The following is a 24995-nucleotide window of genomic DNA, read 5'->3' as shown; positions in this document are numbered from 1 at the left end:
CAGTTATTTCCTATGCAAGACATAAACTTTATCCGCATCTTGCGATTATAGAAACTTATGGAATTTTATATCTGAGTTGCAAGGATACATCAAGCCTTCTCTGGAGATATGGCAGATGTTGGGTTAACGTAGTTTCAAAATATCAGCAAGAACTTATACCCTGATCAACAAAACTAATTGCTGTCGAGATGCATTAAAGCACTACTCCAAAACTAAGTGCTGCATGACATCCATTTGAGATAGTACTTTTTCATGAATAAGAAAGTTAAAACAGAATTGAAACAAGAAACCAACCAAAAATAAGGCGCAAATTCTAATTTGAATTGATACCATAACAACACAACGGACCAATGCAGTTGGATTAAAACTGACAGCCTTCAAGAACGCTTTCCGGAGTTCACACTGCTCAGGATATTGAACAACCAAATCATATTTCTTTACGTTGCATCTTGTTCACATTGCTTTCAAAATTACTATAATAAAAATCACAAAGTAAGCTACCAATATTTGAAATTACAATACCTTGAGGAGCAAAGAAAAAGACTTGAGCAAGGGTTTGATGCAAATATCAAAAACTACGAAACGATGCCCTTATGCTAACAATCCACTGAATATAAAGGGAAATAGCAAAGTTCAAGACGAAATAAATATCAGGCTGTTTGTTGCGCTCAAAATAAAAGTTTACGTGACAATAATGATTGCAAAAATGTATTCACCTAATTCCTGGTCCATCTGGTATTGGGTTTTCGTATAACTGTGGGCCTGCTACTGTTTAAGCTCCAGCTTCGGCATCTTTTTTCAGCTTCTTGCTGCTTTCACCATCCATTTTAAACTTTTACATCTATAGGAAGGATAAGGAATTTACTTCCAAATAAATAAAACATATATTCAACTGCCATTAGCAGGGGCGTACCTACCGAGGGGTGTGGAGGATGGTACACCCCTCCCCCACTTTTGGAAAGTTGGTCGGTAAATTTTACGGATGGTCGGTAAGTGTTATGGATTGTGTATCTTGATAACACGTGGAAGGATCTCATTTGCTCGTTGTTTCTTCACAGGACAGACTTTAGACAAGACACCCAATCGTATAATGAAAATCTTATTCGATCTAAAACAAGTAAACTTTGAATATAAGTAAATACAACACGTTTACAGCGGCGATAAACTGAATAACTGGAATGGAGACTGAATACGAAAATACAATAAAATAAACTTACTTACTTATGGTGATGTCTCTAAAGTGTCTTCGATAAACTGGTTTCTGGTTAAATATTATTCCTGGTTAGCATACGGTAACGATCGTATCCTATTTTCCAACGTGTGAATACTACTAACTAAAACTAATTTTCATAAGAATAAAGCACAGCGGGATAATACAAAGCAACTTGTCAGCATAATAATAATGTCCTTTAAGAATATATAATCAACGAAACATCCTCCGCCCCCGATAAGGGCGTGGTCCTTATAAAATATGTAAAGTTATTTATTCATATCCTTCTGCTGTGCATATAACTGCTACCTTTGTCACTGGGCGACTGTATTCTCCTGTTGCTGTTTTTACTTTGACATTGGACACTCGCCCATCAGGTCCCGAGAATACTTCAAGGATTCTTCCAATGTTCCATTTACCTCGGATTGCGTTACTCTCAGCAACAATAACTGTGTCATTAGGTTGGACATTGCGGCGGTCCATGTGCCATTTCTTTTATGGAACGAAACATCTCGTATCCATCGTTTCCAGAATGATCTGACAATTTTTTGAACAAACTCTACCCTTTGACGTGGATCTTTAGTTTCTTGAAATGGGCCTTGAGGTACTTTTGGGGTAGCTCTTCCTAGCAGGAGATCGTTTGGACATAAGTAGGCTCCATCATCTGGATCATTTGGAATTCTTCCAATTGGGCGTTGGTTCAACAAGTTTGCAACTTCCATCAAACAAGTGTATAATTCAAAGGGTCTCAAAATTTGTTCACCAATCGCGCTTTTTAATGCTCTTTTGCTGCTCTTTACAAGTGCTTCTGCGCATCCATTTTGGTGTGGTGCTGACGGTGTGATGAAAATCCAGTTTATACCTTTCCCTGCACAAAACTCGTGAAGTTGGTCAGTGTCGAATTCCCCTATCATCTCTCTCAAAACTCTCTCTGCACCAACCATCTGTGTTCCATTGTCACCCAAAATTACTGCTGGATAGCCTCGAATGCAGAAAAATCTTCTCAGTACTTGTAAAAATTCCATTGTAGAAAAATCTGTTGCTAGCTCTAGGTGAACTGCTGTTGTACTCAAGCATGTAAATATGACACCATAATGCTTTGCTGTTTTATTACGTCCAATTCTAACATTGTACGGTCCAAAATAATCACATGCTGTGTAGTAGAATGGTGGTGTTTGCGGTGTCAGTTATATTGCAGGAAGGCTTCTCATTTGTTGTTCTTCTGCTTTGTGTGCCAATTCTCTGCAGAACACACACTTGAATTTAACAGATTTGCTTATTTTGTTGCCTGTAAGTATCCAATATTTCCTCCTTATCTTTGCTGTGGTTGTTGCAACTCCGGTGAGTCCGTGTTGGTGTACGTGTCTAGTTTTCAGCAGTGAAATCCTATGATAACTTGGCAGTAGGGCTGGATGTCTTGTCTCATAAGACAATAAAGCTTTATCTGCTCTGCCTCCAACTCTAATAACCCCATTTTCGTCAACAAAAGGACTGAGTGACTTGAATTCACCTTTCTTTAAACGGTTATGTAAGCTTTTTTGTACATCTTTGATCAGAAACAACTCTGATTTCTGGAGTTCTTCGGGTTTCAGTGGTCCATATTTAAATGGTACATGACATTTCAGGCGTCTGATATTTTCAGCTAATCTTTGATCCATGCATAAACTCGTATAAGCTTCGGCCAATTGGAGACTGTGTCATAATTGATAACATTTTCAGGCTTTGTGTTTATCGACAAACAGACTTTTGTAGCTTGACGACGTTCACTGTCTTCTTTGACTGGTGACGGAATAGCTTTTGTTGGCCATAATCCTTCCGCAGTTAGCAAAAACTCTGGTCCGTGCATCCATCTTCCGTTCAGTTCATGTACATGACTCCCTCGTGACAGCTCGTCTGCTACATTGTTTTCCCCAGGGATGTGTTTCCACTGGCTAGGGTCTGAATTGCTTCGAATCTCTTCTATCCTGGATGATACAAATGGTTTGTAACTGCGTGATGGACTTTGAATCCAAGCTAATGTTATCGAGCTGTCTGTGAAGAAATCAACATCCTTGAATTCGATCCTTGATTCTTCTTGAATCGTTTTTGCAAGACGTGATGCAAGGACAGCAGCTTGTAACTCCAAGCGTGGTATGGTTAGCTGTTTTAGTGGTGCAACTCTTGTTTTGGCAGCAACGAATCTAATACCAAATTTGCCATTCTCAATCTTCTGTCGAAGGTATGCACATGCTCCAAAGGCTTCTTGTGACGCATCTGAAAACAAACACAATGATGGTTTTTCTGTAACATCTGTTGTTAGCAATGGTCTTTTGAAAGAAATATTGTTGAGCCCTTTCATCTCTTTACACAGTTCAATCCATTTCCCTCGCATATTTGTAGGAATTTCTATATCCCAATCAATTCCAGTCTGCCATAGTTCCTGTATTCCAATCTTAGCTCTGATAATAAATGCAGCAGCCAATCCGATTGGGTCGTAAATCTTTGCAACTTCAGACAGTAGTCTTCTTTTGGTTAGTTTTATCTTCTCTGTTAGATGCTTTTCTTCATCAATGAGTTTCATCAAGTCAGAGTCAACTTTAAGTGACAGCGTATCTGACTTTCTGTTCCAAGAAATTCCAAGTACTTTCTCATCTGCTTCTTCTTCCAACATATTGTTTGCATCTGACTCTACTGTATGCTTGCTGTTTTCATGCAGTTCTTTGTTTGAAATCCATCCTTTGACTAGGAAACCTCCGCTCTTCAGAACAAAATCTATATCCTCTGCTAGCTTCTTTGCTTCTTCTACCGTTTCCACTGATTCACATATACCATCCATGTAAACATTTTCTGTCAGCACCTTTCCAGCTTTCGGTTTGATTTCTTTACATTCTTCTGCAGTCTTTCTCAAAGCAATCTGTGCCATCACTGGAGCTGGTTTGTCCCCAGATGTAAGAACTGTCTTGACATAAACATCAGGCTCTCTGTGTGTCTCTAAATTACGCCAGAGAAATCTGTGTACATGCTGATCTTGTTCTGGTATCAATATTCGATGATACATCTTTGATATGTCACCAATCAATGCTACTTCTCTTTCTCTGAAACGCAGACTGACTCCAAACAGGTTATTCAATAAGTCTGGGCCTTTCATCCAATAATCGTTGAGTTGATGACCTTGAAACACTGAGGATGAGTTGAACACGATTCGGACAGGTGTGCTTTTCTTCTCTGGTCTTAGTACTGCATGATGGGGGATGTAATGCACAGGACCTTTATATTCTTTTAATTCGTCAGTTGTCAATTTACGTGAAAAGTTCATTTCCTTCATTTCTTTCATTTGCTTATCATAAGCTTCTGCTTGTTCGGGTTTAATCTTCAATCGACGTTCCATTGATTCTAAACGCTTCACTGCCTGTTGTTTATTGTCAGGTAGAAGATTGGGATCCTTTTTCCATGGATATGGAACTAGCCATTGGTTTTCCACCTTAACACACGATTCTGCAATGATTCTGGCCTCTTCCTTCTCAGTTTCACTCAGTTTGTCTGCAGTGCATATGCATTGCTTCATATTAACTCCCATTGATTCCGTGGTCCAAAAGGCAGCAAGGTCAACTGATTCTGTATACTTCACATGAAGTATGCTTGTTACCTCACATGTCTCTCCTGGTCTTGCTCCAAAATATACCCATCCAAGTGGAGACTGTCGAGCCATCAGATGGCCAGCTTGTCTTGTTTTACCTGAATGCATGAAAGCATAATCTATGCCGATTAACAAGTCCACTGGGCCATTTTCTCTTCTCACCTTTTCTGCTTGCATTCCAAAAATTTCTTGTAGTCTTGATGCGTTGACAGATTTGATACCATCACTTATTACTGGAATGCCTGAATACTGTTTGTGGTCATTGATTTGGGAAACTATAACGGTATATTTCTTTGTTTTTAATGTTTCTTCCTCTCCACCAACTTTTGTAATGTTGACTGATACATCTTGACCTTTAAGTCCTAGTTTTTCAGCTGTCTCTTGACGTATCAAGCTGATTTGTGCTCCTGAATCTAACAATACATTTCTTCGATTGAAGAAACCTCTTGAATTGGAGATGTTGACTGTAATAACTGGAAGGATTGCTTCTCTGTCATCAGATGCGATGGCAACTCCGACTCCTACTGTGCCGTTTTCCTCTTTGTGCAGGAGATGATGATGGAAACCGTTGCAACGTATACCATTTTTAACGACTGGACATTGCTTGCGACGGCTACAGTTGGCGGCTTTGTGATCTCTTCCAGCTTTTTTCAGGCAGCTAAAACAAACATGATTCTCTCTGGCAACTTTGTGACGGTCATTCACATTGAGCCCAGCAAACTTTATACATTGATCTGGCCAGTGTGAAGAGTTTGAGCAAAGCCAGCATTTGTGTCTTGTTAGTATGTTGCGGTTGCTGCTTTCGCTAGGGACATGAGTGACGGTACGCTTGTGAACAAATGTTGATCTGATTGGTGCTGTAGCACGCATACGAGACTTCATCTCCACTGTCATCCATAACATTAATGCTTGTAAAGTTGGAACTTTTTTCTCTTGCTCCAGGTAACGTGCCCATATTATTCTGTCATCAGCACACATTTTTTGCTCTGTGATTGAAAGCATATGACTATTGTCAATATCACTTGGTATACCGACTTCCTTCAACGTGTTGTAGCATCGTTTGACTACGTGCACTAAATCACAAAAACGGACATCTTCACCATCCTGCAGTGGTCTGAATTTGGTAATATCTTGTGTGATTGCATCTGATACAAAACGAGGGTCTCCATAAATAGCATCCAAATACTCCCATGCTGCATCATAATCGGATCCAATTCCTTTGATCAATTCCAAAGGCTTATCTTTCAAACAGGTACGTAGCAGTGTAATGGCGTATCTTTTGGTGTATCGAGCCTCGATTGCATGTTTAAAGTCAGAACGAAAAATTGCATATTCTCTTACATCACCTGAAAATGATGGAATTTTTTGTCTTTGTCAACACTGCCCTCACTTGTTTCTCCTTGCATCATTGACTGCATATTTGGAAATCCATCAAACGGTTTTGGGTTTCCACTCGGGGGGTTCTCGCGAGAATTTCTTGAAAATACTGACGCTGTTTCCGATACTCCGTCTTCGTCTTCGCTTGAAATTTCCATCAATATATCAATACATTGCTTTGCCTTCGTTTTAATTTTCATAAATGAGTCCTGGCATTCCGCTAACCATCTTTCCTCTACTTCATATTCATCGTCATCCTCGATTAGGTTTGTAAACTCCTCGTGTTTTGCACTAAAAGTTCAAACGCTCCTTTAAATTTATCCAAAGGTTCTTGTACCTCGTTTACCGGTCTTTAATTAGCGATTACGTGATCTAAAGCTTTCAAGGCTCGAGTAAAAACTCCTTTCGCAGTTCTTCGATCGATTTTACCCCGTTTCAACTGTTCAGCTTCCGCCATGGTTCCTATCACTATTCGCTCGGTTTACAGTTCTCACTTTCTTCGACAGTTTAACATAAATCGAATGTATGTTTCTTCACAAGACAGACTTTAGAACAAGACACCCAATCGTATAATGAAAATCTTATTCGATCTGAGACAAGTAAATTATGAATATAAGTAAATACAAAACGTTTACAGCGGCGATAAACTGAATAACTGGAATGGAGACTGAATACGAAAATACATTAAAATAAACTTACTTACTTATGGTGATGTCTCTAAAGTGTCTTCGATAAACTGGTTTCTGGTTAAATATTATTCCTGGTAAGCATGCGGTAATATTCGTGTTCTATTTTCCAACGTGTGAATACTACTAACTAAAACTAATTTTCATAAGAATAAAGCACAGGGGGATAATACAAAGCAACTTGTCAACATAATAATAATGTCCTTTAAGAATATATATTCAACGAAAAACTCGTAATTGACAAGATCATATTGATAAAACAGTTAAAATTCACAATATATAACTGTAGAATAAATTATACATTGACTAGCAAGATTTGAATTTTGGTTGGTATATTCACCCGTTTACAGCCCCCCCTCCCCCCACTCCAAATCTTCAACGTACGCCCCTGACCATCAGTCTTAGCAAAGCAGCAACGGAATGGATTCTGATTTTACCAGAAGATTGCTCCGTCCTGTTGCCTTAGGCAAAATATTCATTAATTTATTTACATTTGAGTTACATCAATATTATATTCAGGCAACGTAGCAAGAAAGCCTTTGGATATAAAACGCCCAGTCTATATATACACAGGTTAAGAAATACCGGGTGCTACCTCAATGATTGAAAGTGTATTAAAAATGAAGGAAAAGAGAAAAATGAAACCGATGACACAAATAACACCAGAATCACAACAGCCCTTCTTTGGAGATCAGAATTCCAAATTGATGCAAACCACTCCCTATAAATAATATGCAACCGGAAGATCCCTTCAAATAACGAAAAGGCGAAGGGAATTTCCAGCAGCGCACACAGAAGAAAATACATAACGCATGCGCCAAGACACACAAGATATACGTAGCAACCGGGAGTTCCCTTTGACCAAAAAAATTGCCGCGCTCATGCTACAAACAGACACGCGGACACATGAAACATACGTTTCAAGGACAAGCAAACACAAACGTGTACCAATACAAGAGACAGATTTGCAAGATAGACATTTTTTCGAAGTAGTGTGAAGAAAATCTTAGAATGAGGGTAGCAAGACGAAGAAATCGTTCAATACTAAGTGGGAGGGGAGAACATGAGGACCCTGTTCCTGAATTTGAAGGTAAGGAAAATTCATACATTATCAAGACACGGTTGACGAAAACCTTCTTGGAGGTCTTCCGCAACTTTTTCTTTGCTATTATTTGTCAAAAGCATTTTAAGATAATGCCAAATGTTTGAGTTCAAATTTACGCGCCAGCCTGTCCGACATTCAAGGAAATACCGCTGATCGAAATGGCGAACAAATTTAACCCTTTATTTGGCATTGATGCCATATGTCATCATTGGCTTTAATGGTTTTTTGCGGTAAGTCTCATTGTCAAAACGAGGTCTTTTTGTGTCTATCGTTGACTAAAACATGAAGCACTACACTCACGAGGAGAGGACTGGTCTACCTAAACTTTCTTTTGCCGATTTTTACAACGTGTCTCCGGAAGAAAAGTTACAAGGTGAGTTCTGCCTTAACTTGCCTCCATGTCTTGTCATCGTTCTGGTCACCTTTATTCTCTTGAAGATCATACTTTTTTCTATTGGCTTTAAAAAGTGGTGATGGCTAAAATTTCTCATCTGGCTTAAAATACAGGTCGATATACACTAGGGTATCAAAAGTATTGCACCACCTCGAAGGAGGAGAAATGGCGCATGAATGATCGACAGCTATTGTTATGCAAATGAATTCTGTTTTTAGAGGGCCAATGGCAATTGGTCGAAAGCAAAACAACCACCAATCAAAACTTCAATATATTTAGAGCATTTATTTAAAAAATAACAGTAGCAAACATCTTTTAACAGTTTCAAATATCAATATTTTGACTGGCTGCCGCAAACTTTTGAAACCGCAAAAAGCCTCCTTGAAATGGATCCATGAATTTGGGCAACGTATTCTTGTAGAATTTTGTATTAGGCCTAGAAAAGTCTTAGAATAAATGATTTTCTGGCTTTCGGACGACCATTTGGATCACGGTTTGTAACATTTGAAGTCAAACTTTTTTAGCGATGTTAAAGATTGGACTTGATTCTGGCTATGCCAAAACTTTCATTTCTTTTGTATGGAAATAAATATTTGTAAAAATGGTTTCCGTTTACTCAGGTAACTTTTTCTTTTGTATTTGTGCAAAACACTCATTATATTTTCTGTGGACGGATTTTGAGCTGCAACACTTTGCGCATTGTTGAGTTTCATGCCTTTTACTGCCCCTTGGTGCTGTACGCAGAGAAACAAAACAGACAAATTCTTTCCCCTCTAACATCAAATTTATTTTGGTCGCCAATTTCTCGGTTTTTTACAACTGTAACACTCTCCAGAAATCTTTTTTGATTTACCGCAGCTGTTGTGTAGCTGCATCTAACTTGGTCAACATTTTTTTAAAAATTAAATACCACTTCCTTGCAAATGTTTTATAGCGACTCGCCTCTCATTTGACAAATTTGTTTCCTCAGGCATGGGCTACATTTTTACAGATAAAAATGTTTTTGCGTAATTTATACATTTCTAACTAAGTTTTCTATGGCGTCAGCAAGATTTGCAAACTTTTCCCGCCAAAGTTTGCTCTAGAATGCGCTTACTTCACCCAATTAATGCATTCAAATGTTTTGCATTGTCAAAAAGTCAACAAAAAGTGCCACCATTTTGAGCAGGGTGGTGCAATACTTTTGATACCCTAGTGTATTTATGATGCCATACGGCATCATTGCCAAGGATTGGTTACCTTTCTCGGTTGATCAGCTGACTTTTATTTCATTGAAATTGTGTAAAATCGAGTCAAATTATGAGCTTATTTGATTGATAATCCAGATCCTAAGAAGATTATTGAATTTCTACTAATATCTTGCATCTTGTGGAAGAATGTTTACAGGGAAATTGACTTTGGCCTAGTTATGAATATGATTCCTATGATGTTTGCCATCTCTGGATATGCCAGAATATCCATCAGCTGTTATGAGTTTGGAAACGAGCCAGTTTGGAAATTGACCTTGTAGTTTTTATTTTGATAGTCTTATAATATGTGAAGTTTTATATTACTGGTCTAAATTTCTTGTTATAGATAGAAATGAACAGAAACCAGTGTTACAACTTTGAGGATGCTTTGAAACTAATAACTGCTGATGATTCGGATGTATCAGATTTCAGTGATGATACAGATACTGAACACCTCAGCCAAATTTTAGCCATCAAAGATCAGGAAGCCAAATCTTCAGATGAAGAAGAAAATGATGAATCGAATGAAGAAACTTCTAGGAAGAAGCATGTTTATCGTTGGAGGAAAATGAATGTTCCACAAATGAATGATGAATTCAAAGGAAACTTTTCAGAGCCCCCTGAAAACTGGACACCATATGACTATTTCAAAAAAATTTTTACTGATAAAACTGTAAAACTAATAGTGGAGCAAACTAACCTATATAGTGTGCAGAAGACAGGCTCAAGCATCAATGTTACTGAGGATGAGATTTCTTCATTCATTGGAATGCATTTGCACATGGGCATTGTGAAATTGCCATCATATACCAGCTATTGGGCAAAGAATCTTCGGTATCATCAAATTGCAGATGTAATGCCACTAAAGCGCTTCACTAAGATAAAGAGGTTTATGCATTTTGTAGACAATGACATGTCAGAGGGACAAGCAGACAAATTATTCAAGATAAACCCCATTATTGATGCAGTGCGCGATGAGTGTAGAAAGATTGAGCCAGAGGAATTCCAGGCAGTGGATGAGCAAATCATTCCATCAAAAACAAAATATTCAAAGATACGCCAGTACAACCCAAAGAAGCCCAAGAAGTGGGGCTTCAAGAATCTAGTGCGGGCAGGTGGATCTGGAATAATATATGACTTTTTCATTTATGCTGGGAAGGATTCAAATGAAGATCCACAATACAATCATCTCTCAAAAAGTGCCCAAGTTGTTGCAAAGTTGTGCAAGTCACTGCCATGTCACATGAATCATAAAGTTTTCTTTGATAATTGGTTCAGCACAATGGAACTGATGCGCTACATGAAGAATCAAGGGTTGTTGGCTGTAGGGACAATCAGAGCAAATCGCCTGCAAGGTTGTCCACTTCAATCAAATAAGGATCTAGAAAAAAATGGAAGGGGTTCCATGGACTATAGGGTAGATGCTAATTCTGGCATTATAGTTGTAAAATGGGTGGACAATAGCACAGTGCTTTTGGTTTCCAACTATGTTGGCGTAGAACAAATTGGTGCCATTGAGAGGTGGAGCAAAGAATCAAAGGCCCGAAAAGAAATACCCTGTCCATACATTGTTATTATGTATAACAAAAGTATGGGTGGGGTAGACTTAGCAGATATGCTCATTGCTCTGTACCGCATTGAGGTGAAAACCAAAAGGTGGTACATTAAAGTTTTCTGGCACCTTGTTGATATTTGCAAAGTAAATGGATGGCTTCTTTACAAGCGCCATAGCAGACAGCTAGGTTTGCCAGCAGCAAAGCAAAAGCCTTTCCTACAGTTTTGCACTGAGATTGCCACAGCTCTTATAAATATAAAGAAAGCACCCCAATCCAGTCATTTAGGACGACCAACAAAACGCCCAAGCACAGAAGCAAATTCCCACGGAGGAAAGAGAGCAGCACAGCCAACTCCAATTAATGATATCCGATATGATAAAACCGGACATTGGCCCCTTCCATCAGCTGATAAGAAGCGATGCAGAGTTTGCCAGTCATACTCAAGAATGACTTGCGAAAAATGCAAAATTGCCCTTTGCTTGATTACCAGTAGAAACTGTTTCAAAAAGTTTCACACAGACAAATAACTGAATTTCCTTTAATTTCAATGATTAATTGTACAACCAATATTGCCATTGTAATAGTCTTTTGTATTTGATAACAGGAGATTGAAATTTTTTTGAACATTCTATCACTACAGTTTCTTAACCGTTCTTGGCAATGATGCCGTTTGGCATCATGCTAATATTTCCATAAAAATTAAGATAAAATTAAAAAATTTTTTGATTTTCTGTTATTTTGCAAGGAAATGAGCATATAAAATGTTTGAGGAATTTTTCTTTGCTAAAATGGGACATTCTTCATCAAGTGTAACCAAAAAAAGTCCAAACTTGAAATTTTTGTCATGGATTTTGTTTAAAATCTAGTATTATGTTAAGCAAACCGATCTTTTTCTATATTTCAAATTTTTTTTTGACTGGTCAAGCGGTTTTGGAATTATGACCGGTCAAACTTCTCAAATTTGTCGCAACCGGTCATTACTTGTGCCACACCTAAAATTGATATCTTCCTTCACACTCAACCTATAAAGATGGAATTGGTATCAAATGAAAGCACTTGACAAGCTGAAAGTAAATTTCCAGTGAAATTGATGCTAGCCTCAAAGGCTCAAGGGCTGAGGTACAATGTTATTTTTCAATGGCTGACCACGCCCAAATGGCAACGCCAATTTTCATGAAAATTTTATTTCATTAAGATAAATTCATGATAAAGCACTTCATAAAATATAAAATTGGGGTTGGCATGGGTTTTATCACAATCAGTCTCAGAATACTGATGAGTATTATCTTGAAAGGTTAAAAGTCAATGTAAGTCTTCATGCAATGCATACAAGCGGTAGTTTGATTTTAATAACAAGTGTCATGTTCATTGCAGTTAGAGAGAATTTTTGTTTCAGAAAATTATTCCATCTGTAATCTGTTTTGTAAAGACATGCTTGCTGCTTGTGATTCCCCTTTTGATAATGTGTAGGTGCGACCTGTAAAAGTGACCGGATTAAGTTGCACAAGTACGTCTGAGACATCAACAACAAGCTCTTCAGAAGGTTCTGGATACACAAATGAAGGGTTTGGGCCATGGGGATGCAGGAAGCTTATTGTCACTTCATTGGCTTCTGGTTGAATGCTGGAAACATATGCCACCCACCACTTGCTGTCATAAACTACAGCAACATAGCCTGTAATCTTACTGAGCTCAATATGACCACAGCCTGCTTTGACTACTTGAACTTCCCTTGTCACTTCACTTTCACTGTATTCTGAGACAAGAAGAGAATATTTTGAAATTGGTTTGAAACAATGTAATTTTTGTGTTCCAGCAATCGTTTTAGCAGTCTGAAATCTTTCATGAAGAATTTCTTCTTCTGAATACCAGTCGGCAGCAGTGAGAAATTTTGCATTGATGCCTTTAAGATGGGAATCAACAAACTCAAACAGCTTCAGAGCTGACAAAATTTGATCACGGTAAGGTCGCTGCAGACTTGCTTTGGTTGCTTCTCTTTTGATAGTGCCTCCAATGCCATCTGAAGGCCCCTTGCCATGGCTTGTTGCAAAAAAATGCCATTCAGCCGGCACACCAAAATCATATTGATGCATGCACAGGTTACAAAAATTCTTGAGGTTTTTGTATTGGCCTGCACAGCCATCAGAAAAATAGATAATTGCTTTCAGCACCTGAAACTTTTCTGAAAGATGTCTCATCAATTCTTTCTGGAAAAGGTGGACTGCAACAGTGTCGTGAGTATGGCAATCTGATATTAGTACAAAGTTGCTGTGGTTGATTTGTCCATCCTCTTTGAAATAATAAACAAATGGATGCAGTGTTGCCATGCTGTTATTCCAGTGGAATGATTGTGCTTCATCTTGGACAACAAAAGAAAAGTTTTCTGAAAAGTCACCTATCACAAGAAATTCTCCTTCTACTAGACCTTCCTTTCGTTTGCAAAGATACTGAGATTGCTGTTTTGCAATGAAATCATGTCGCTTAAGAGTGTCAAGTTTCTCAATAAATGCTTCCACAAAATCTTCTATTGGCTCTACCATAGTCTCTAGTTTTGAGCGATCAGTAGATGTCCATTGCTTAAACTCTACTTCATCGACATCGTTATCTTCGTAGCATTTTAAAAGCATCTCTCTCAGGGGCTGTTTACCAGGGCAGTATGGGCACTCACCAAGATGACAGTTTGGTACTGCGGGGTTACACATCATCTTAGCCATGCGTGTCCATAATGACTAACAGGAACTACTTCATTGGCTGTCACAGACGCCATCATGGATCCGTTCATCATAAATTTTACATTGTTATGGATTGTACAAACGCAGACAGAATGAGTGCCACTTGCTCCAGCTAAAACACATTCTTTAGGTCGAACCATTGCAAACTTTGAGAAGCTTATCTTCATTGATGGATGTTGGGATTTGAATGTTTGATAAATTTCCCGAAGATTTCCTAAAACTAGTCTTTTTTGAAACAGAGTCTTCTTGCCGTCTCGAAGAATACTTAAACAGTCCTTTTTTCCAGGCATAACTCTGCTGATATCATCTTGCCGATAGAAGTTTTCTACAGCCTCTGAAACATTCTCTGGCAACTTTTTTCCAGTTTTTGGATTTGGGGTAGCAAGGATGCCTTTTTCCAATGATAAATGCATTGCTTGTGTAGCCATTCTTTGAGAGCAGCCAAAGGTGGCCATTATTTTCCTACGACTCCATGTTTGCACAAAAATAGTCAGAACTGTTATCTTTTCACTTCTACTTTCAGTGCTGCGAAATTTTGCAATTAGTTTTTGCACAATTTCTGCTGGCATTCCATCTTCCTCATCTGAAGAAACATCCATAATCAACGATGGAGAGGAGCCACATGCAGCATCAAATTTTCTTTCAAGGGTGTCATGCACTCTCTTCTTTTTTTGAGGAAGGTAGCGGGATCTTGACATTATTTTTCTTTGACTCAGAGGGCTTTCTCCAATTTTCCCTAAAGTTTCATTTAGGCTTTCAAATTCAATTTCAGGCGGAACAAAGTCATCCTCCTCTTCAGAGAGCAGATTCTCGAGTGGCGGCTCTACTCCAACCACTCTTTGTAGCTGTTTTCTACAGTTAGTGCATATTTTCATTCCAACTTGAACCAAAGATGGATTGCACTTCGCTTGCTCTGCAGTTACGAGTCTCAAATCTTTTGTTCTTTTGGTTTTATGCACTTGGAATGGGTCACAGCAATATTTTCGGTTGTTTTGTATACTTGTCAGTTTTGAAAGTTGTTCTGCCATCTTAAATCTCGTAAACTAGAAAACTGCCTTTTCAGTAATGTACTAAATGCTTTCACCAAAGTCTGAAGTCTGTTTGAAGTTTCTAAAGCACATTTCTTACATTGGTTTTTTATTTACTGTTTCCTTGTAATAGACAGGTGCTATTGAAGAGGACTTCCTGGTTTGACAATTACAGGATACGAACAGCCAATTTCAGAAATTATTTAAAATTGATGGGAATTCTTAAATCATAAAGTTAAATAACATGTCTAGACTAACTTTCACTAACATGACATTAATGGAAAGTTGTCATTTCCTGAATTAGCAGGAGGTTTCCATTCAATGGTGTTTTTGGCTATGAAAAAAAGCTTTTTTCTTTCAGCGATGGCTTGTCATGTTGATGCATAAGGCTTAACTTTATTTTTATACTCCACACATGCACTGATGTAATATTCATCTATAACAGAACAATGTCATAAAGTACAACAATGTCATAGTAGGTCATGCTTATGCAGGATACAGATCTAATAAAGACTTGTCAGTATTCTGAGACTGATTGTGATAAAACCCATGCCCACCCCATCTTTAAATTTAATGAGGTGCTCTATCATGAACTTATCTTATTGAAAAAAATTTTTCATGAAAATTGGCGTTGCCATTTGGGCGTGGTCAGCCATTGAAAAATAACATTTTACCTCAGCCCTTGAGCCTTTGAGGCTAGCATCAATTTCACTGGAAATTAAGTTTCAACTTGACAAGTGCTTTCATTTGACACCAATTCCATCTTTATAGGTTGAGTGTGAAGGAAGATATCAATTTTAGGTGTGGCACAAGTAATGACGGGTCGCAACAAATTTCAAAAGTTTGACCGGTCGTAATTTCAATACCACTCAAGCTAGGAAGCTGAAATTTTCACAGCAGATGTATCTTTGCACCAGAAAACTCTGTACAAAATTTGAGCAAAATCAAAGAGGTTAAAAATTTTGAGGTGGTTACACTTGAAATAGAATGTCCCAAATGATAATTTACCAAATAAAGGGTTAAGAGTGGTTTTGGTACATTTTTAGAGACAAATATGAGCAATCAAGAAATTTTATGAAAATTTCATCGCAATAACACTTACAAATATCAGGCGAGGTACTTTCCATTCAAAACAGTTAAATAACCAAGTAGGTCTAGAATCCTTGGTATTGAAATTTGTGGCCTCAAAGTTGCAGCGAAATTTTATGTCCTGCTTTTTTTTAGGAGTTATGTTTTCCCATCTTTTTCGATAGGTTTGACACCAGAATTGCCATAATTTGACCAGCAAAAGTGTGTTTAATCAGAGTTTGAAATTAGGTAGTGCTTGCGAATCAAGGCCAGTTTGTGACGTCACAGTGATGAGTCTGGTCGACAGCAATCAGAAAACTGCGGTTGTACAGAATAGGTTATAGTGAGGGAGATATGAAGAAGAATTGTGCAAATTGTGATACAAGCACCAAAATTTCAGAAAACAACAAAGTTTGATACGCTAAAAAAGATGTGATATAAACCCAAATCATATCTTGCCCATCAGATCCATATTTAGACTGGGGTACTGAGGTCAAGACCCCTAATTGTATCTTTGGTCATAAAGGGGAACGCCAGGCCATAGAAAGTTGAAATTCACAATATAAAGGCAGTTTAACGAGCCGAAAAAGATGTAAAATAAACCCAATTCATATGATGCCCCTAAATTCTATTTTTAGACTGGGGTACAATTTTCAGTTCGGGTCCATATCCTATCTTTTTCAGCGTATCAAACTGTCCATTATTGCAAAGATTCATGCCAGATTCATTTCAATTTGCCCAATTCGACCTGACTAAATGGTTTCGCCTCGACTCATCACTGTGACGTCACAGCGGGAAATAAAATTTCGCAACGCAACTGCAAAATATGCATACTTTGACACTCAATAAAAAAAGAACCATTTAACTTATCAGAATTCTGTTTTTTGTTTAAGAACAAGGGCGAGGGATTCAATAGATTTCTTTTAAAATATTGGTTCGATATCCAATCTTTTTCTGCATGTCAAACTGCCTTTATATTGAGCATTCCAAGTTTCTATGACCTGGCGTTCTCCGTTTGTGGCCAGGGGTCTGGACCAGAGTACCCCAGTCTAAAAATAGAATTTAGGGGCATCATATGAATTGGGTTTATTTTACATCTTTTTCGGCTCGTTAAACTGCCTTTATATTGTGAATTTCAACTTTCTATGAACTAGGATTCTCTGTTTATGGCCAATTGTACAATTAGGGATCTGGACCAGAGTCCAAAAATAGAATTTTGGGGCAAATTATGAATCGGGTCTATATCACATCTTTTTTGTCTAGCTAAACTGTCTTTTTACTGTGAATTTCAACTTTCTATGGCCTGGCGTTCCCCTTGATGACCAAAGGTACAATTAGGGGTCTTGACCGGAGTACCCCAGTCTAAAAAGGGATCTTATGGGCAAGATATGATTTGGCTTTATATCATATCTTTTTCAGCGTATCAAACTTGGTGTTTCCTGAAATTTTTGTGCTTGTATCACAATTTGCACAATTCTTCTTCATATCTCCCTCACTATAACCTATTCTGTACAACCGCAGTTTTCTGATTGCTGTCGATCCGACTCATCACTGTGACGTCACAAACTGGCCTTGATTTTCGCAAGCACTACCTAATTTCAAACTCTGATTAAACACACTTTTGCTGGTCAAATTATGACAATTTTGGTGTCAAACGTATCGGAAAAGATGGGAAAACATACCCCTTAAGAAAAAGCAGGACATAAAAATTTCGCTGCATAGACACTTTAATCTGTCGTTATGACTGTCTACTGCTGATTATTCTTTATTTCAACGTTATAAATTTCAACACAACTGCAAAAAATCTTGAGCACATTGGGCAATATGAACAAGGACCGCGGAGCATATTACTGATGGGGGTGGCTGAAACATTTTGGGGGGGGGTAAACATACTAAAAACTTAAAACAGGGCGATTTTTGTATGGTTTTCAGCACATTTTTGAAATCATGAAAGCTAAAGCCCCCCGCTTCCATGGTCCCTGAATATGAATGCTGTGGATGAATAGTTATTTAGAGGTAACAAATAATGTCTTAAACAGCTACACAAAATTCTAAAGTGTTGCATAGATCAATTTCAGTAAAGAAGATTATTTGACCAAGTAAAGAAGATGAAGATTATTAGAGAATTTTATGTGCCACTCTTTGTGAAAAGACGTTGTAACAATTGAGAATACGAACTTACAAAAATGAGTGGCTTCATTCTCTTCGCCTCCTTCTTGCAAAAGTTCAACAAAAATACATCATATTTGTAGCGCAGAGAAGAAGTCCTAACCATAGGTCTCGTTATTCTAATGTACTGTAGATATAGAGAATGTTATGCAGCATCTATCGATAAAAAGAAAAACTGAGAGGTTAACAAAGAATAAAAAGTTGGTAAATATCAAAATATAAACACTAGGAAAAACCAAATTTGAATACATTCACATCCTTATGCTTATAACTGTTTGTAGTGAAATTTATTTACCAGCAACAGATCAACGTATTGTATTGCTAGCATTACAATAAAAATGCTATGACGAAATCATTCGTTTTATAGTAAAGAAGCTGATACGAAAAAGACCTCAGCAAAGACAACAAGAACTAAATAGGTAAGAATTTAGTGCTAATAACATGCTGAAAAGAAGTTTCAAAATCTTTTTCAAAAAACCAACGGAAAATACGTTACAAAAATCCCTATTGACAACAAGCTAGAAATTCTAAATTTAGTTGGTGTTATACAAATATTGGGTATATTTGACAACCAAAAAAATATATGACATTTCAGCTGCATTAACAGCTAGTTGATGTCTTCAAAAGCAAAACTAATTGAGCAAAAGCAATTTCCTTGTTACAATCTTTAAAGTCTTGCGCAAATCAGTTTCATTAAAAAATACTATTAGACTTTTTCTTGGACTTAAGATGTTGTAGGAATTCAGAATATGACGTCACAAAAATTTGTGGTTTGATTGTCACCCCATATCATCTAGCAAAAAAAGCAATAACGTTGCAAACCATGTTATATTATTTGCAGTTCGTATAATACAGACCTGTTTCTTAACATAACAATTGGGCTGTTAATCGGTTCTTTGCAGCTAGACGTCAAGTGCTTGGTTACCACATAGAAACGCCATACTGGAGAACATGCGATCCAACGGCCTAAACGTAGACAATACGATCGTCGTATGCAGATATGACGACAATTTAGTAGAAATTATCAGTCACCCTCAACCTAAGAGATAAACAATGCATTCAACATGGTTAACATCGAGATACAAGTTTATAAGATTTCATTTAGATTAACAAATAGCGTTGCTAGCATTACAGAAAAACTGCTATGATAAACTGTTCCTTTTACAGAGAACATGGTGGCAAGAAAAAGAAGCCAGCAACGACAAAACTTAAAGGAGGGTGAGGATGGAGCGATAGTAACAAAACTGAGATTTTTTACGAAATAAATAACAAATTCCCGATTACTGTCAAGCTTAAAAGAAGAATATATTCCGCTTCTTATCACTGCCGTTGTAAGATTTTTGAACACTGATAAACGAATGAGTTGAATAGCATTAAAATAAACTGCTATAGTAAATATTTTCCTTTTACAGAAGTCATACTGGCAAGAAAAAAACCCCAGTAAAGAGAAAAAAGGCAAGGTGGGTGAGAATTTAGCACAAAACATTCTGAGATAGTTTTTAAAATTGTATTTACAGAAAAGCAACCGAAAAACGGCAACAAATTTTGATTAATGCCAGGCTTGAAAAACACAGAAATGAATATATCCTGCTACTTATAACTAACTGTCTAAAGGAAAATTGATTTTTGAACACTGATAAACGAATGAGTTGAATAGCATTAAAATAAACTGCTATAGTAAATATTTTCATTTTACAGAGGACATACTGGCAAGAAAATAACCTCAGTCAAGAGAAAAAAGGCAAGGTGGGTGAGAATTTAGCACAAAACATTCGGAGTTAGTTTTTTAAATTGTATTTACAGAAAAGCAACCGAAAAACGGCAACAAATTTTGATTAATTGCAGGCTTGAAAAACACAGAAATGAATATATCCTGCTACTTATAACTAACTGTCTAAAGTAAAATTGATTTTTGAATAATGATTCACGAATGACTTGAATACCATGCTATGGTTAATATTTTCCTTTTACAGAGGACATGCTGGCAAGAAAATAACCTTAGTAAAGAGAAAAAAGGCAAGGTGGGTGAGATTTAGCACAAAAAAATACTGAGAAAATTTTTTTATATTTTATTTACAGAAAAGCAACCGAAAAACAACTATAACTTTCCGATGACTATTGTTTCCGATGAGCGTAATCCCGATATAAGGAAATCGGATATAACGAAATTCCCGGAATAACGAACTAAATGTCTGGTCCCTTGGATTCTGCCTAACAAACTCCTTACAAATTCACTCGGTATAACGTGCGAACCCGTATATAACGAACTTCCCGGTATAACGAACTAAATGTCTGGTCCTTTGGATTCAGCCTAACAAACTCCTTACAAATTCTCTCGGTATAACGTACGAACCCCGGATATAACGAACCTCCCGGTATAACGAACTAAATGTCTGGTCCCTTGGATTCTGCCTAACAAACTCCTTACAAATTCACTCGGTATAACGTACGAACCCGTATATAACGAACTTCCCGGTATAACGAACTAAATGTCTGGTCCTTTGGATTCAGCCTAACAAACTCCTTACAAATTCTCTCGGTATAACGTACGAACCCCGGATATAACGAACCTCCCGGTATAACGAACTAAATGTCTGGTCCCTTGGATTCTGTCTAAAAACTTCTTACAAATTCACTCGGTATAACGTACGAACCCCGGATATAACGAACTTCCCGGTATAACGAACTAAATGTCTGGTCCCTTGGATTCTGCCTAACAAACTCCTTAAAAATTCTCTCGGTAAAACGAGTCCCGGATATATCGAACTCTTGTTATTACAAACCAAATTTTAGGTCTTTTCATCATAATTACCATCGATATAACGAGCTTCTCATATTTGTTTCGTCTGTTAATTTTATTTATTAATTTCCGATGTTCGTTTATCACATTTTTGGGAGAAATCATATTTGTTATCGGCAAAAAATGTTGGTGATACATTTCAAGCCCTGGCTGATAGACTAAGAGCACGAAAAAAAAGTTTGATTGCGGCAGAAATTACACTGACACTTACGAATACTTTCTTACATATGAGACATTGGCAATGAGCGACGAAAACATTTTTTTTGGGAGAAGCAGAAGAAGTCAAATAATAATTTGAAATAATCGAAGACATCGTTCAGCTATCTACTAGATGCGAAGTGATACCAGCTTTGCCAATTTCTGGGCGCCAAATTTCAAGAGGAGCATCAAGATTGTCATTTTCGATGATTTACCATTAGAAGTATTTGAATTTAGTTTGGTTTTTTGGAGTTAAATGTGCACGGAAGTTGGAGATGCCCTGCGTTTTTAGGCGTGTACTGCGAAAAGACCTAAGAAAACTTTTTCTCCCGGTTTAACGAAGTCTCGATCTAACGAACTATTTTCTGGTTCCCTTAAGAGGTCGTTATTTTGGGATTCCACTGTATATCCTTTTCAATTTGTCTGTCTATAGCAAGACTTCCTTTTGGGGCACTAATTAATGAGTAAGTTTGCTAGCATTACAACAAACTGCTATGATTAATCCATTTCTTTTACAGCGGACATACTGGCAAGAGAAAGACTTAATCCAAGTCAAACAAAGACAAGGTGGATGAGAAAAAACGATGCAAAATTCAACCTATTACAACTGACCTTCAAGGCAATTCACAACACTAACTGGCCTACGATTAATAAACTCGAGCTGCAAACTTGTAACAGAGTACTGCGAAGTAGTAACGAAACTCGTATAAGGCCTCCTGTATAAGGCATTCACTAATAGCATCCTGTATAAGGCCATCACTAATAGCAGATACTTTGAAGATGCCGCTGCAAAGTGCTTTAATGCCTTACCTGGATCAATAAAATCTCAGTCTAGCTTCACGACATTCTGTTTTAACTTAAAGAAGCATTTATTTGACAAAGCAAGCAACAAATTGGACTAAAAAACATTATTTCTTTTTTTTATAAATATGTGACTGTTCTTAACTTTTAAACTTGTAATTTGACTTTGCTTTTAATTTTAGAGTTGAAGAGCCACACTTGTAGTGGATATGCTTGATTGTACCATTATTATTATAATTATTATAATTATTATTAATTATATTATATTATAATAATTATTATTATTAACTTCCCGAATACTGTAAAGATTGCGATCCAAAAAGTATTACTTAGGCTACTTTGGCTACCAATAACTACATCCGCGATGTTTCTGTTGCTTTAAATGCTTCTCCGTGTTCTCAAAATTAAAATTCATAAGGTATGGTTCCCCTGAACACATATTAAAAATATATATTGCCCTCTTAACACTGCTCAACAAACTGCTAGTGTATAAAGGACCCCATTGGATTTATGAACTTCTACTGTTACGAACTAATTTCCTTTTTCTCTTCAAAGTTTGTTGTTATTATGGGCGATACTAATCTAAAGCAAATACATCGATCACTGATAACGTCATTAACGAAACATAAAAGAAGACGATAAAGAGGCTTTTTTAAAAATTTTTTTCTGATGCAATATGGCAAAACCCCTTGAATGGGAGGGACTGAATGCAACTGCTTGGCTATGCCATCTTTAAATCCTGCACTGACAAAGTCAACAAAACATCAAAACGACAGCCAAAGTTAAAGAGTAAGGCTTTTTCTTACAGTTCACGATTGTCAGACGCAGGTTGCTTCACAATAGAGATGTACAGCATGAATTGATAAGCAAGTAAGTACTTAAACACCTTAGAAAGTACACATTTACTGCACTATATGTAAGTAAAGTTAACAACTCATTGCAACATATACTAGAAGTTAAAAATACGCAAACTTTTGAATTCAAAGGCTGGATAGTCTGAACAAATCTATTTTCATTTTAAGCTTGCTAGACGTTCTGTCATTTCAAAAAAACTTGTTGGTTTAATTTGGTAAAAAGGCAGACCTGTTTAAACTGAAACAAGAAGATTGACAACAGTTTCTAAAGTCCTAATTAGAAATGAATGTAAGAAATACAATTCAAAATAAATTGAGCACACGAAGACTTGAATGAACAAATGCAAAAATCTTGTCAAAAGCGAAAATGAAAGACAAAACTTAAAATCTGTATAACATAAATAGATTATTATAATCTGGACAAAAATAAGGAAGCAGTAAGAGGCGGGAAACAGGTGTAGAAAAAAGAGCCACGCCTTAAAATGAGGCTAATTCTAAAATTCATTTGGCTATTTAAAATACTAGTGTTAATGACAAATCAAAGCAGTTTGATTACCAAGATAAAAACTGGCAACGTTAAGACAAATTAAATGCACCACTGGAAGAGAAGTACCTTGAAAATTAGCAATTACCTACAACACTGAACTTTATCAAAAACATGTTTTTTGGTTTTTTCCAAATTTTCATCGTAATTCAAATAGAGGATGGAGTCTGGTGCAAAATCTCAATGCAGCCAGTCTCGGATTGTCTAAAAACCCGCAAGGATTTTGACTTTGGCAATTCATTACCCCTTCCTAAAACATTTCAAATATGCTCCACTTACATCGAATAAAAACGTCTAAATTTTGAAGTTTTAAAGTATGACAATACTTGATATTGTCACTGTGTCAATTGAAATAAGGTACCTTTAATGTATCTGACTTATTGTCACTGTACGTTGATGTCAGTTTACTATGTTTGATCCGTAATCCATCCATTACTAAAGGCTATGATTAATGTTATTTATCTTAAATACCATCATGGCCTTAAAAGCAACATTTGAGAATAACTGGCAAATAGCCTGTAGAATGATATTTTTTAAACAAATCGTAATCATTATGCATAATGAACAGCTTCTTTATATAAGAGTATATGGGTAAAGAAAAGGTTGTTCCACAATTACGGCACTGCAAAAATGGAAAACAAGATAACACAAGCTACGTGTTGGTGGTTTTAGCTGAAAAGCATTTGGAACAATCAAGTATATGACATTAACACACAAGATGCATGAATTTCGATTCCCAACTGTTTTCTAAACAGTCACTAAATTACTTAAATTATCTTTACCAGTGTTTTCAAGCGGATGATAGAACAGGTGAACACAAATTTAACAGTCTTGTTTAGGTATGCCAAAGGAGTCTATTCTAGGCCCTGTTTTGTTCAACTTGTATGTTATTGATTCACAAGAAAAAGATCCAGCTACTTTGTTTTCAATGTGCTCACGATACAACTATACTTGCTTTGCTCATGAAAGGCCAAACGATCTATCTTTCTTTGACACTGCCTTGAATGGGGACCTTGAAAAGTTTGTTTTTTGCCTTCATCTAAGAAATCTTGCTTTAAACCGAAAGAAGGCAATGATTGTCGTTGTTTGTTTCAAGCAACTTTCAAAGCATCACCGTCTCTAAGACTACAATCCAGTTCTAAAGATTTGGTAGATTGCTTTGAATCATCTTGATTGAGCATCTATTATGAGACTCACAACGTATGGGCAAAGTAACATCTTTGCGCTTCTTTATCATGCCCATACCATTAAAATTCAAAACTCCACGCCATTTAAACAAAAAGACAAGTTGCTGAGATGCGCGTTCTGTCAAATATGTTATGCAGAAGCTCAGTAAGACACTTGTGACAAAAGGTCAGTAGAGTATTGTAGCTCGAAACACATTATTTAAAACATTTAAGTATATAAGTATATTAGATTTTTAAAACATAGACCGGTGACTATAATTTCCTAATTCAACCAGGTTCAATCAACCCGGTGACAACCTTGAGGAAATCCTTGCAATTCCTTTTTCAGAAAGAAAAAAACTTCTAGTGAAAACGAATGAATCGTCAAAGTCATTAATTGCATCTAACTATTTGAAAATATAAATCTGAACTGCAATGCGAAACAATTTGATCAAGCTAGAT

At 36.9% G+C, this 24995-nt stretch overlaps 2 protein-coding genes across 2 annotated transcripts; one reads left to right on the top strand and one right to left on the bottom strand.

Annotated features, from left to right (window-relative positions):
* Nucleotides 1-300: 300 nt before the first annotated feature.
* On the bottom strand, nucleotides 301-6660 carry LOC135684313 (uncharacterized). Its single transcript, XM_065199831.2, has 4 exons — nucleotides 6644-6660; nucleotides 6318-6494; nucleotides 717-6195; nucleotides 301-473 (listed from the first exon to the last, which is right to left on the bottom strand). Exons 1-3 carry the CDS (start codon nucleotides 6658-6660, stop codon nucleotides 2853-2855), a joined length of 3537 nt encoding a protein of 1178 aa, XP_065055903.2. The 3' UTR covers nucleotides 301-473; nucleotides 717-2852.
* A 1616-nt stretch (nucleotides 6661-8276) lies between these two features.
* Nucleotides 8277-23665, top strand: LOC135684302 (uncharacterized). Its single transcript, XM_065199816.2, has 7 exons — nucleotides 8277-8367; nucleotides 18538-18589; nucleotides 19338-19388; nucleotides 19583-19630; nucleotides 19869-19916; nucleotides 20144-20191; nucleotides 21687-23665. Exons 1-7 carry the CDS (start codon nucleotides 8277-8279, stop codon nucleotides 21712-21714), a joined length of 366 nt encoding a protein of 121 aa, XP_065055888.2. The 3' UTR covers nucleotides 21715-23665.
* The last annotated feature ends 1330 nt before the right edge of the window (nucleotides 23666-24995 follow it).

Source organism: Rhopilema esculentum, chromosome 21 (genome assembly GCF_057945365.1).
Source record: "Rhopilema esculentum isolate cy_ngs chromosome 21, ASM5794536v1, whole genome shotgun sequence".
Taxonomy (NCBI): Eukaryota; Metazoa; Cnidaria; class Scyphozoa; order Rhizostomeae; family Rhizostomatidae; genus Rhopilema; species Rhopilema esculentum.
This window is presented reverse-complemented; position numbering and strand designations above follow the sequence as displayed.

Coding starts and splice junctions, on each gene's coding strand:
- LOC135684302 (XM_065199816.2), top strand. CDS start 8,277: ATGAAGCACTACACTCACGAGGAGAGGACTGGTCTACCTAAACTTTCT. Junction 18,590..19,337: donor AGACAACAAGAACTAAATAG/GTAAGAATTTAG, acceptor TTCCTTTTACAG/AGAACATGGTGGCAAGAAAA. Junction 19,917..20,143: donor GTCAAGAGAAAAAAGGCAAG/GTGGGTGAGAAT, acceptor TTCCTTTTACAG/AGGACATGCTGGCAAGAAAA.
- LOC135684313 (XM_065199831.2), bottom strand. Junction 6,196..6,317: donor GACGGAGTATCGGAAACAGC/GTCAGTATTTTC, acceptor GTGTTGACAAAG/ACAAAAAATTCCATCATTTT.